This window comes from Malus domestica, chromosome 04, assembly GCF_042453785.1.
Source record: "Malus domestica chromosome 04, GDT2T_hap1".
NCBI lineage: Eukaryota > Viridiplantae > Streptophyta > Magnoliopsida > Rosales > Rosaceae > Malus > Malus domestica.
The window spans coordinates 1,620,472-1,635,413 of NC_091664.1; the positions used below are offsets into that span (position 1 = coordinate 1,620,472).

General features: G+C 36.7%; 2 protein-coding genes across 2 annotated transcripts; one reads left to right on the forward strand and one right to left on the reverse strand.

The window, feature by feature from the left end:
• Window positions 1–8,492: 8,492 nt before the first annotated feature.
• Window positions 8,493–10,724, reverse strand: LOC103443428 (pentatricopeptide repeat-containing protein At1g62914, mitochondrial-like). The gene has a single exon (XM_008382268.4). It carries the CDS (start codon window positions 10,605–10,607, stop codon window positions 8,604–8,606), a length of 2,004 nt encoding a protein of 667 aa, XP_008380490.3. The 5' UTR covers window positions 10,608–10,724; the 3' UTR covers window positions 8,493–8,603.
• On the forward strand, window positions 10,699–12,296 carry LOC103443546 (glucose-6-phosphate 1-dehydrogenase 2, chloroplastic). The gene has a single exon (XM_008382420.3). The coding sequence runs from the start codon at window positions 10,802–10,804 to the stop codon at window positions 12,131–12,133; it is 1,332 nt and encodes a 443-aa protein (XP_008380642.2). The 5' UTR covers window positions 10,699–10,801; the 3' UTR covers window positions 12,134–12,296.
• The last annotated feature ends 2,646 nt before the right edge of the window (window positions 12,297–14,942 follow it).

Sequence of the window (14,942 nt, forward strand, 5' to 3'; positions counted from 1 at the left end):
TCGAGTCTGAATCATACTCTCCGACACCAAATGGGTTTGTTTAATTCTATGCATACATGAAGGATTAGCATTAACAGCGTCGGAATGAAATCCACTGCTTGTATTCTGCAGAAAAGTAAACATGAAAGAAGGAAGATCACTTGGAGATGGAGGTCTTGTGGTTATCCTCGTTATCCTCTTCATCTTCATTCTTGCGACTAGCCGACTCCTGACAAATTCAGTTCACGTCAATTTTGTAGATGAATCTGACTTTAATTTCATCCCTCTTTTCAAACCCTAATCCTCTTTTCTGCTCTCAGAGGCCGAACGACACTTTTGCTTGTTGGTTGACATAGATGAAGGTAGTTGAATAACAGATGAAGGTAATTGAATATGATGGGATTTGGGGTGGGAAAACATTGGAGTGACCGTCGCGTCGTCAACTAGCGACTGAATAAGCATACACAAAGGCCAATGAAGTTATGAAGCTCTATATACCAACTGTCGAATATAAACTTGTTGGCTATTCTTAGACTAATACTTGGCTATTCCTCGAACCAATATTTGGCTGCGTAAAGAATGAGTAGTAGTTTTTACTCATAATTGTTTGTTTCTAATTTTTAGAATTTCATGTTTATAATCAGAACTATTCGTATTATAATCATTTTATAAAGATCATTTTTGCAAAAATCAAAACTAAGGTCGTGTAGTAATCGAATTGTATAAAAACATATTAACAGAATTGATAAAAACATTATGAACTGTCTATGTGTTTGGTAGAATAGATTACCTAAACGACCTTAGTTTTAATTCATTTTTCGCAAAGATGATTTTACGGTGTGATTCAAACGATTTTGATCATAAGCACAAAACTCTTTAATTCAAACACTAAAAAGGCGAAGTTTTTAAAAAGTTCTTAAATACCGCTCTATTTTTTTATTTTTTAAGGAATACAACTTAATTAAAAAGAAAAAAACTACAAAAATGCAAAATAAAACTACCTCTTGCACATGAGTAAGTGACTCTTTATCATAGTGATAAAAATGTGTGGTGTCATTACATGATGGTGTGGATTTGAACCCTAAAAAGCTAATCTAACACTTAACTTACTAATATTATCGCTCTACTTAAAAAAAACAAAAGAAAAGAACTACATGAGCAAGTAGTTGATTTATCATAATGAACTTACAAACCCATCACAACATCTTTAAAACATTTCAATTTCATACATTGACTTATCATTTTATTTCAATTTTATACATCCGTTAGAAAATTCATTAAGTGGTGACGTGGCTGTCAAATTTGTGACACGTGGCAAAAACAATTATGCATTTAAATATTATAATAATTTATCCTATTTAAAAAAAAATACCACAAACCCAGAAAACTCATCCCCCGACCCACCACCCTTCCGCTTCCCTGCAACCCAAACCCCTCATCCCACCCCACCCTACCTCCCTCGCAAGACCCCCCACATGAGTTTGAATTTTTACAGATGGTGGCGGGCGGCGGAGGAGACTGTGAAATCTCGTTCCTGGATTTCACTGTTATAATCTACGTATTTGTATTATTGAGATTTTATATTATTTTTCAAGAATTTATTTTAATTTGTTTGAATTAAGATTTTAATTAAATTAGTTACGAAGTTTGAAGTTTGGAGATTAATTATTTAAAATCTGTAGACCTTTCGAGGTCACAATTTATATCGTTGAATAGATTTCAAGATCACGAACGTATAGACGAAAGCCGCTTGCGAGTCCGAGTTTTAGCGGTATAGTTACGGATATTTGAAGTTGTGTTACTAAACTATATATTTTAATTTATTTTAAAACTCCCACATAGTGGGAGAGGGACCAAGGAGAAATGGAAAATAAAAGGGAACGGTCAGAACAAAAAAAAAAAAAAGAGGGAAGGAGGATCTGGTTTTGACCTGTTTTTTAGCATTTTCGACCCTTTTGACCTGCTTGTATTTCCTTCATCCGAGCTCCGTTTTGGGTGATCTTGGTGTCCATGGAAAGCTCTTGGCGAGCCCTACAACTCTGTAATGTTAGATTTTCCATTTTCTTATCCATTTTTCCAGTTCGAGGCAGCAAAGTTCCGTGGGTTTTCTGGCGGTTTTTTCATTTTTCTGGCGATTCCGGCAACCATTTCCCTCAAGTGAGGTATGAAACTTTACCTACTCTTCATAATCTTCAAGTTGGTATGCTTGGTTTGTGTTTTTGTAGTCGTTTTAGTGTTGGGTGTTTAGAACCCTAGAAATTCGGTTTTCCCCGGTGAAATAGGATGGTATACGGCTTGAATTTGTCGTTGGGCTAGTTGTGAAAAGTGTTTCCCTTGTTGAGCTCTAGCTACTACGTAAATTTGAACTTATTTAATTAATATTGAAATTTGGGTTTTCTAAACCCTCCACCTTGGCTACCACCACGTGTGGCAGTGCGTGGGACAGTCCACGAGTATTGTTTAAGTACCAAATACCTTCCAGTGACCCTGTGAACCTATGTCTAGCTTGGTTTCCCGAAATTCAATTGTTTGGTGTGGTGATCAAATTGGACCGCCACTTGTTTGTGTGATTGATGACAATCCGATCTTTGGTTCGTCGTACAATTTTGTGAACACCCTAATTATTAGTTGTTAGACCTTTGAGAACTTATAGATCGGAAATCAGATGTGCGGATCTTCCGGATTGAATAACCTTAGTTTGTTGACCTTAATGGACCTACCTTATCGACGATTGACTCTTTAGTTAACGTGCTCTACTCTTGAGTGTTGCTTACCTCTAGTATGTTGTTGAGGCTTGATGGAAGTTAGTTGGCTCATCACGATGATGTGTTGTTCCTAGATGACGTGTGTCTCGATATATGTATTAGTGGCACCATATTGAGATATACTTGCTTATTAAATGTGCTTTCTATTGAATTGTTATTTTTATTTTTAGCATCGATCTATGTTTGGTAATTGTGAATCGATTATAGCTTGGAAACGTTTATGAAATGTGGTTAGATATGTATGAGGTGTATGATTATTTTCATGACAATGTGATCCTAGAATCCTATTAGAGGTATGTTGTAGCACTTATATGCTTGGGTGACATATTAGTGGTGACCTCGAGAAGTTGATGGTGTAGGTGACTATGTTGTAACTCATAAGGGTTGAAATGTGGATAAGTTGAGGTGTTGAGTTTACTACACCATGTAGTAGTTGTACATTGATGGTCCTGCTTGGTATATCCGCATTGGGGGACCATACGCATTATAGGAGTGATCATGCTTGGTATATCTGCATTGGGTGATCTCTACCTACCTGATTATTTTGACCCTACTTGGTTAATCCGCATTGGGGGGTCATTAGTGGTCCTGCTTGGTTAATCCGCATTGGGGGACCATACTATATATGGATCGCTCTTGGTTAATTCGCATTGGGTAATCCTTATGGCCATGTATGCTTAGGAGTGATCATGCTTGGTTAATCCGCATTGGGTGATCACTTCCTAATAGTTGTATGGGTGACTCTGCTTAGTTGATCCGCATTGGGGGGTCACTACCTACTTGGTTACTTTCTCAAGGGTGGTTCTGCTTGGTTAATCTGCTTTGGGGGGGGCACTTCCTGTTTGGTTACTTATGTGGGCTTCAGTTGAACTGCGTTCCTCTAGCCCTAGTTTTAATGTACATATGAATGATGGTTTTTGAGAATCTTGATGGTTTGAATGGGATAAGTCGTTGGATGTCTGGGTGACTCCTTCGGAATTGTTAGAGACTTGATTATGTTTTCATATTTATGAACTTATATTTGAGGTTATAAACTATGATCAATGGTCTTTTCTTTATTGATTATCTCACACTTGTAATTTGGTTCCGTTGAGTGGTCCAAAACTCAGTGTTGTTGGATTCTGTTGAGTGGTCCGGAATCTTTGCTTTTGCTCATTTCCATAAGGTTATCTTAGAATCCTAGATTCGAGTGAATGAGAATTACGCATAATGGATCTTGTGCATACAAATGAGAATTACCATGTTATTATTCATAACCCAAGTAGGGAATTAGGTAGAGTTCTTTAATTAAACTAGTGAAATGATGTGCTATCTCACTAATTGATTAACGTAATTAAATATTAATATTGTGCTTCGTGATTCCCTGATATGTTACAAGTTATGGATTGAGATATAATGTTGGAAGCATAGTGATTGGTATGATGTAGTGAAATGTGATTTGACTTGTGTATTGGAAATGGTTGTGTCATGTGATTGAAATGCATATTGAATTGCTTGGGAGATGTGAGATCTAGTAATGGACCGATAACCCATTGTGATGACATTTGTTGCTTGGTATTGTTTCGTTTCGTTGAGTCTTTGTGAATTGAGTAACTTGAATCATGTCTTATTCTTTCGAGCCGTTGTTATGCTTCCTAGACTTCCGTTCAGTTCTATTGTGTCTGGAACTGAGTTCTGATTGGATTCCGTTGAGTGATGGTCCGGAATCCCTTCTACTTCGCGATTCCGTTGAGTGATGGTCCGGAATTGTATTCTGATTGGATTCCGTTGAGTGATGGTCCGGAATCGTATCCTGATTGGATTTCGTTGATTGATGGTCCGGAATCGTATCAATGACTTGTTAGTTCCTTGGATTGATATCAACTTCTGAGATGTAGGCTTCGGTCAAACTGTGTCGCTCTAACCCTGCATTTTGGTATATGATGTATTGTTGATTGATGTGATTGTGGAATAATGTTGATTGTGATTTTTGTCATTATAATTAGATTCGTTGACTATTTTGGCTAGAGAATAGCATGGTGATCCGTTGATTGTTCTTTGAGATGTTGCATATTATGAAATGGAGAATCATGTGAAATGTAGTGATTTATATGAAGAATGAAGTGGAAAATATATGTGTGGGCATAGCATACCTACGTGCATGACAAGATGATAATTGTGTATGGCTTATGGTTGATGCGTAGTGTGGTACCCTATGTTTTTTTTCACTATGAGTATTTTATGAAAAGTTTAAAGTTTGACGAAAGTTGAACTACGAATGGCTTGATCCCTATTGAGAGTACGTAGGCAGTCTAATGAAGAGGTTAGATGCAGCCATAAAATGTACGAAAAATGCTATGAAATTTGAATCTTGATTTATGCTTTGTACATATCCCGGAGGCGGGGTATGTTAGATGTACGGGTATTGGTGACGTCACGTGTCGATTCTGGACGTATGTTGGGATCGAGGCGTGACAGAGACGATGAGGGGATACGATGGAGAGGCTGCACTTACATGTGGTGGCACGCGGCAGAGGAGATGATGGTGGCGCGTTTGCGCTATCATCGGCGCCAGAATATTCTTGCTCACCCGACTGGAGGCAAAAAATCACTAGGGCCCTGCCGTCGTACTGTCTTACGTCGTCTTAGGGGAAGTGAGGTGGGGTGGGGTGGGGGATGGGGGGTTTAGGTTGCAGGGAAGGGGAAGGGAGGTAGGTCGGGGGAGGGGTTTTCTGGGTTTATGTTTTGTTTTGGTTTTTTTTTTAATAGGATAAATTATTATAATATTTTAAATGCATAAAAATTATTGTTTTTGCTATGTGGTACAAATTTGATAGCCACGTCATCACTTAATGGTTTACTTAACGGATGTATGAAATTGAAATAAAATGATAAGCCAATGTATGAAATTGAAATATTTTAAAGATGTTGTAAGGAATTGAAATCGACCCCAAACCTGAGGGGCTAAAATGTAATTTACCCTTATTGTTTTTATCTTTTTAGTCTCTCCTCTAATCCGCTCTCTTCATTCTCTTGGTTCTTTCTCTCACTTCTCTTCCTCTCTATCTCCTCCGATCCTCTCACTTCCTTCTCTTTCCTCCTCTCTCCTCTTTCTCTCTTGATCCCCTCTTTTTGGATCTTTTTGTCTAGTTTATGTTCTAAGATTTAAATTTTTTAAATTGCATACCAAATAAGTTTTTGAGTCTTAAAGAAAATTGTTTTCAAGAAAAATTGTTAAGAAATGTTTTGAGAAATTATAAATTTTTTTAAATAGGATACCAAACAAGCCCTAATATTTTCTTTGAAAAACACTTGGCAATAAAATTGATTTTTCTAAAACGAAAATAAGTCTACATGCTGTGCAGAGTATGGTGGTGCATTTCGTGATTCTCAAGGTATCAGGTGCTTTTGTATTTTTCCTTTTCAACTTGATTTGTAAGATAATGACAAGAGGAGAGCACATAACAAGAAAATACCATCGCCAATGACTCCCATGTCCTAAGAAGCATCGTCATTCGTCACACTCCTCATTCCAAAGTCAACTGTTAATTTGTGAACAAGTTAATACTTATGAATCATGTAGCCTGTCAAACATTAATTGAAACTCTATTGAAACAATCATCTGTTTGCAACAATCATCTGGTTAGCTTCAATGGCTAAAGAAGCAGCAGCATCAGCTGCCTCATCTTCTTCTCCTCCTTGTTTCACCAATCAATGGAAATACCATGTATTCTTGAGTTTTAGAGGCGAGGACACACGCTACAATTTCACAGGCCATTTGCGTGGAGCTTTGCGTCAAGAAGGAATTGACACCTTCATGGATGATTATCTTTCAAGAGGAGAAGAAATATCAACAGCGTTCCTCAAAGCGATTGAAGAGTCGAGGATTTCTGTCATTGTATTCTCCGAAAACTATGATTCCTTAAGGTGGTGTTTGGACAAACTTGTTAAGATCCTTGACTGGAAGAAATCACACCAACAAATGGTGGTACCGGTATTTTACAAGGTGAGTCCCTCGGATGTGCGAAATCAAAACGGTTGTTTTGGTGATGGACTTGCTTACCTTGAGTGCAAATATAAGGATAACGTTGACAAGATCCAAAAATGGAGGGCAGCTCCTTCAGAAGTAGCACACTTGTCTGGGTGGACTGTCTTGGATAAGTATACATTATTACTTTTACACTTCCTTCTGCTTTCGCTTGTTTCAATTTCTCTACTCTTTTGGTATGTATAGATTTAAATTTTTTGTGATAGGATCAAGAATCAAAAGACCCAACATGTCATCGATTTGTGACAACATCTGGCCGGACTCCTTGATCCACCATTTCTTCAAACATAGAGAGCACTTCTTCCTTTGTGAGATTTGCGATCACCTCGCTGGTCCTCCAAATCCCCTTGAGTATTAAAAGAAAAATTGTTTGATCATTCAATGGATCAAGCAAGGTGTTGATTTCTCTTTTCAAATCAAGGTCTTCTTCGAAAGAACCAGAGTTAGCGACTCATGTTGCATAACCCATGGATCAAAGTGTTATAATTGACGGTATTCGGCACAACACTTTTGTGGGTCATATCTTGAAATAGGGTCAAGGCCTCATCTATTCGGCTTTCTTTACACAGGCTCTCGATGATTGGATTGTAGCATACTTGGTTGGGCTTGAACCTTCCATGTTCCCACATCTTCCTAAGCATCTCGAGCGCCGCAGAAGTTTCCCAACTTTGCATAGTCCATTGATCATGACAGCACAAGTGATTTCGTCGCATGTGTATCCTTTCTCGTAACTTGGAGAGCTGCAATGCCTCAGCGCAGGAACTATACTTGCAAAGCCCGTGAAGCAAACTAGCTAAAGAATGAGCATCGGGTTGAAGACCATATTTAAGGGTAATTGCTAAAACAGAGAAACTCAAATCCACGCGATTCAGACAGCACAATCAATTCGGAACAATATTCATTGTATAGACATCAGGTCGGAATTGAGCGCAAACCATCACCTGTTTATACATGACGGAAGGACCACATTGATTTGTGACACTTATTTTTATAGACTACATTGACAGCGTCAGAGTGAAATCCACTACTTATATTCAGCAAAATGGTAAAATGGTAAAATGGAAAGAAGGAAAATTACCCAGAGATGGAGGTCTTGTGGTCATCCTCTTCGTCTTCATCTTCTGTTTCAATTGGCTACACGAATTCAACGTATCTCACTTCTTTAAACTAGTCACTTTTGGGGAAGAGGAAAAAAATAAGGAAGAAGGTATTTATGTTGGGCTTGGAAATATAAGGCCCAAATTAATTAACCACTTGCATATCACATGCCAAGCAAATAGAGAACAAGAGAAAACCTATGTACTTTAATTATTTCGATTTTATTTGGATTTTCAATGTTAATTTTACATTATGAATGTTCAATGCAATTTTTTATTTATTTTATTTTCGAATTGATGAATATTAATTATGATGTTGTATCGTGTTTCTCAAGGTATGGGGTGCTTTTGTAATTTTCCTTTTCCACTTTGTTTGTAAAATAATGTCAATGACAAGAAAATATCCAGATGAGAAGAAATATCCACAGAGCTCCTCAAAGCGATTGAAGAATCGAGGATTTCCGTCATTGTGTTCTAAAAAACTATGCTTCCTCAAGGTGGTGCTTGGACGAACTTGTTAAGATCCTTGACTGCAAGAAATCAAATCAACAAATAGTTAATGGAATAGAATTCCATCTTGCTCTAAGCATTTAAAAGCCCACAGAAATGTTTCCACAGGAAGAGTCAACCGAAAGTTTGCAGGTTGTATAAAACATCATATAGCTGGTTGTGTTTAAGGAACATCAACAATGTCAACAATCAGGATACAAATATATGTGTTGGACAATTTGAGCTTTACTCTGCTAATCCAATATGCCTTTTACGACGAAAACGCCCCAAAGTTTGTTGCATTTCTAGATCAGGCATCAATCCTATTTGGATCATTTCTTTAACAAGCCTCAAAGCTTCACCTATTCTGTTAACGTTTATATAGCCGCTGACCAAGGTTTTATAGGAAGCAATATCAGGCGCATAACCCATAACCACCATTAAGTTCAAGAACGCCTTTGCCTTATCCATTCTGCCATGCAAACAATATTCATTAACCACCATACTGCAAGTTATTGTACTAAGTTTCATACCGTATTCAATTGTTGCCTCAAATATTTTGTGATTCTCTTCTGTCATCCTACCTTTGCAGATAGCATCCAAAAGTATTACCAAAGTAACGGTATCAGGCAAGAGTCCCCGGCCTACCATATCATCAAACAACCTTGTGGCTTCTTCCCATTGAGCTGTACGGCACATGCCACGGATTAAACTGTTATAAGTGATAACATCAGGTATCAGACCTCTTTGAGTCATTAACTTTAACATACTGAGGGCTTCCTCGGTCCTCCCCTCCTTGCATAGAGAACTTATCATATTATTATAGGTTATAACATTTGGGGCAATACCTTCATCCAGCATTCTATTAAACAACCTTGTGGCTTCTCTCCATTGGCTGGTCCGGCACAATCCATTAATTAAGGAGCTGTAAGTCACAACATTAGGCTTTTCCCCCCTACTGATCATTTCTTCCACAAGATTCAGTGCCTCTGCTGTCTTCCCTTCCTTGCATAAAGCATCCAGTACAGAATTATATGTAACAATATTAGGCAAGGCTCCATAACCAATCATGGTTTTGAATAACCTCACACCTTCCTCCCAGTTACCAGACTTGCATGATGCAGAAATCAAGGAAGTAAAAGTGACAACATCAGGCTTTATGCCTTTCGTTGTCATATTTTCCAACAGAGTAAGCGCTTCTTGAATTTTTTCTTCCTTGCAAAGACTGCTGATAAGAATACTATATGTGTATACATCTGGTGAAATTCCACTGTTAAGCATGCAAATCAAGTAGCTCTTGGCCTTTTCCATCCTCCCCGATTGGCACAATGCATAAATTAGAGTGTTGTAGGTGATAACATTAGGCTTGACTCCTTGATCTACCATTCCTTCAAAAAGAGAGAGCATTTCTTCCCAGCGGCTCGTGTTGCATAACCCATGAATCAATGTGGAATAAGTGATAATACCTGGTACAACACTTTTGCTGATCATATCTCGAAATAGGGTCAAGGCGTCGTCTATTCGTCTTTCTTTACAGAGGCTATCCATAATTGGATTGTAGCAATTTTGGTTGGGCTTCAATCTTCCATCTTCCCACATCTTCATTAGTATCTCGAGTGCCTTCGAAGTTTTCCCAGCCTTGCATAGTCCATTGATCATGGTAGCATAAGTGATTTCATTGCATGTGTATCCCTTCTCTTCTATTAACTTGAACAGCTCCATTGCCTCATCCCAGGAACTGTACTTGCAAAGCCCGTGAAGTAAAATACTTATAGAATAAGAATCGGGTTGAAGACCGTATTTAAGGGTAATTGCTAAAACAGAGAAACCCAAGTCCACCCGGTTCAGACGGCACAAGCAATTCAGAAAAATATTCATTGTACAGACATCAGGTCGAAATTGAGCGCAACACATCAACTGTTTACACATAGAAACGACAGCAGAATACTCCTTCATCTTGGAGAGTGCCCCAAACAAACAACTGAAAGTCCCAAGAGAGGGCAAGGGTTTGGTTTGAATCATGGAATCGAAGTAACCCAATGCTTCATCTTTCCTAATTTTTCCAGATTTGCATCGAGTTTGAATCAAATTGTCCGATTCCAAATGGGTTTGTTTAAATCTATCTGTACTAGTAGCATTAGCATTACCAGCAGCGGAATGAAATCCATCTTTTTTGTGCAGAAAGGTAAAAACGAATGAAGGATTACCTGTTGAGTTAGGAAGTCTCGTGGTTATCACCTTCATCTTCATCTTCCACAGATTCAGCCCAGTTCATGAAATCCCATGAATTTCAATCCTTCACTGGAATCAAGCTGCAATTGAAAAGAAACTGACTTCAATTGGTTATTGTTTCAAAGAAGAAGATATTCCCCGCACTTTTCGCACTTTTTTACGAGGATTGCCTCCCGAAGCACTTCACTATTTACGGTTATGCTCGGAGTAAGATGACCGATGCCGAGCTCAGAGACATGGTTAGCAAGACGCTTACTTGCCGTATTGACAAGAGGAAGAATTGCGGTGAAAAAATGGACCAATTTCTTCAAACATGTTTCTATCATTCTGGTCAGTATGATTCGCAGGATCATTTCGCAGAGCTGGACAAGAAGCTGAAGGAACATGAGGTGGGAAGAGTTCCTAATCGCCTGTTCTATCTGTCTGTCCCTCCAAACATATTCATTGACGCTGTTCGCTGTGCTAGCTTGTCAGCCTCATCTGGTAATGGCTGGACTAGGGTTATTGTGGAGAAACCCTTTGGCCGAGATTCAGAGTCATCTGCTGCTTTGACCAAGGCCCTCAAGCAGTACCTAGAAGAGGACCAAATTTTCAGGATAGACCACTATCTGGGCAAGGAGCTTGTGGAAAACCTATCAGTTCTCCGCTTCTCCAACCTTATTTTTGAGCCCTTGTGGTCAAGGCAGTATATAAGAAATGTACAGTTAATATTCTCTGAAGATTTTGGCACTGAAGGACGTGGAGGGTATTTTGACAACTACGGGATAATAAGAGATATAATGCAGAATCACTTGCTTCAGATACTGGCACTCTTTGCAATGGAAACCCCTGTCAGTTTGGATGCAGAAGATATTAGAAACGAGAAGGTTAAAGTTTTACGTTCTATGAGGCCACTACAACTTGAAAATGTGGTCACAGGGCAATACAAGAGTCATGTTAGAGGTGGTATTACTTACCCAGCATACACTGATGACAAGACGGTACCCAAAGACAGCTTGACTCCAACATTTGCTGCAGCTGCTCTCTTCATAGACAACGCAAGATGGGATGGGGTGCCTTTCTTAATGAAGGCTGGGAAAGCATTACATAATAAGAGGGCTGAGATAAGGGTACAGTTTCGGCATGTACCTGGAAATTTGTATCGAAATATTGGAACGGAGCTTGATCACGCAACAAATGAGCTTGTTATCCGTGTACAGCCTGATGAAGCTATTGTCCTGAAGATCAATAACAAAGTCCCTGGTTTGGGAATGAGGTTGGACAGGAGCAATCTAAATCTTCACTACGCAGCCAGATATTCAAAGGAGATTCCGGATGCTTATGAGAGGCTTCTGCTGGATGCTATTGAAGGGGAAAGGAGGCTGTTTATCCGGAGTGATGAACTTGATGCAGCTTGGTCTCTCTTCACACCCTTGTTGAAAGAGATAGAAGAGAAGAAGGTTATTCCCGAATACTATCCTTACGGAAGCAGAGGTCCTGTCGGGGCACACTATCTTGCAGCAAGATACAAAGTCCGGTGGGGTGATGTTGGCTTGGAGCCGTGAATTTGAGAAGGCTGGCCTCATTGCCATTGCTATCATAGTCAAACAGGGTAAACTTATCGAAATTTTTGCTTTGTAATTTGATCGTCGTAGATTAGGGGTGTGTTGTTTCCAATTAACAAGAAATTAGAACTAGGATTGAATTAAAAAAAAAAAAAAAAAAAAATTGGTTATTGTTTCAAACCCTAATTCCAGTGAAGTATGCAACATGTATTTACAGTGTTATAATCTATATATCTACTAAAAAGGTGAAGTTTTAAAAAAGTTCTTAAAATACCGCTCAATTGTTTAATTTTTGTAAGGAATACAGCTTAATTAAAAAGAAAAAAAACTATAAAAATACAAAATAAAACTACCTCACGCACATGAGCAAGTGGCATTTTGTCACAGTGGTAGAAATGTATTATACCTTGACATGGCAGCGTGAGTTTGAATTCCGTCGGTAACTAATCTAACATTTAACTTATTAATGCTATCGCTTTACTCACAAAAATAAATAAATAAATAAAAACTACCTCATGCACATGAGCAAGTAGTTGATATGTAAGTTACTCTGTACTTATACATGTAAGTTGCTTTTTAATGACTTTGTTGTGTCACACTAAAACGACTTAAGAAAAAAAAAACTACCTCACGCACATGAGCAAGTAGTTGATATATAAGTTACTGTGTACTTATATATGTAATTGGCTTTTTAATAAGAGACGTTTTGAATTAGACGCCTGATTTTTAAATTTCATAGACTAAACATCTATTCCTTTTGCAAATTTGATTAAACATTTTCCCTACAATTTTGGTACTTTAATTTTATTTCATTAGAAGTCTATTCACGTTAGCATTCCCTTTTTTCCTCCTATTTTTATGCATCTCTTATTATGATGATTTAAGATTTTTTTATTTTTTATTAAATATATATATTTTAGTAAATTAAATAGAATGTAACAAAACTCGTTGTTAGGTATGTTTGATTATAATGGTACATTTGATTTTTTGGTCCATTTGAATTTTTGGTACATTTAGTTTTTGGTACGTTTGTTTTCAAAACATAAGTTTTATTACTTTTTGTCCTAATAATGAGGAATTACTTTAATTAATTTTTTTTTTTATAGAAAGAGTCATTAACAATGTAAAAGTTTAAATCACTTTAATTAATTATTATTTTTATAGAAAGAGTCATTAATCAACGGATAATAACCTTTTTGTTAATTCAAAATTATATGATTTATTGTTATTATTTAGCATTATCTACAATAATAAGGATTTATCTCCGATCAACTAAAAGTTGTTCCAGAGACTTATCTACCAAATAAAAAACCTATCTAGAACATTGTGTATGAATCAAACATATTTTTAAACATTCCAAAAAGATGAATATTCATTTTAATATAGTTTATAATTGAGTACGTTTTAATTCAGGGTTGGTACGTTTTTGTTTGACATTGGTACGTTTTCATTTAATGTTGGTACGTTTTCATTTGGCGTGGGTGTACATTTAGATTTGAAAAGTTTAAATTTTTAGACTTAAATATAGTTAAAATTATTTAAAATAGGATAAACTGCCAATTTAGTCCCTAAATTATCACCTTAGTGAAAATTAGGTCCGTTAACTATTTTTTCAGAAAAATTAGTCCCTGAATTATAAAAATCTGCCAATTACATCCCTAATGTTATATTCGAAGCTACTATATTCAATTTTCCGTCAATTTAAGTCACGTTACTTGTATGTGATACACATTGGAATGTAGATTGGTAGTTTTTCATAAAGAAATAGTGTATGGAGTTAACTTTGGAGGAGAAATTGGTAGTTTTTCATAAAGAAATAGTATAAGTTAACTTTTGAGTGTAAATTAGACATTAAATTCGCAACCTATATGATATGTTAAGCACTTATAGACGAGGATGATGGTATTACACTCTAAAGTGTGTCAAGTGACTTAAGTTGACGAAAAATTGGATAAAATAGCTTTGAATATAATAGTAGAGATGAAATTAGCAATTTCTAATGAATTTAGGGACTTATTTTATCGAAAAACTAATTCAGGGACCTAATTTTCACTGAGGTGATAGTTCAAGGACTAAATCGGCACTTCATCCTTTAAAATATATAGCAGATATTTAAATGTAAATTAATTTCAATTAATCTGAAGTAGTTCAAGTCTGAGTATCTTAATCAAATGTTTCAAAAGCTTAATCAAAAACTCAAAAAGCATAAATGTTTAGTCTACAAAAGTTTCAAAGGAGGCATCTAATTCTAATTTTCTCTTTTAATAACTTTGTTGAGTCACACTAAAACGACTTAAAATAATGTTAAGGAGATTAAATTTTTTAAATCAAATCACCAAGTTACTGCATACTTATCCAATCACTAAATTTTGTTTGTTTCATTCCAAAATCATAATTTTTGTTTCACATTCTAAACCCTAAAAGTAGTCAACCAAAAAATAACATTGTAAAATCCCCCAATAAGCAAAGCCAAATCCTAGAAGCATAACCAAAGAAGTATTAAAAAATCAATATCTTGATCAATGTAGGTCTTGTTTGAAATTGCTTTGAAAATAATTTTTTAGAGAAAATATTTTTAGATTCTAAAAGCATTTAAAGTATTTCTTGCCAGAAAACAATTATGTGCTTCTTGCACGAAGCAAGAAAATGTTTTTTCAGGACTCACCTTCGTTTTTACTAAATATTGATTCTAAAAATATTTTCCTCAAAATCGCTTTCAATTATTTTAAAAAGCTGAACTCGCTGAAAACGAGTTCACTTCTAGAATTCCACGAATGAGTTCACCTTGCTGTGACTAATTTTGAGTTTG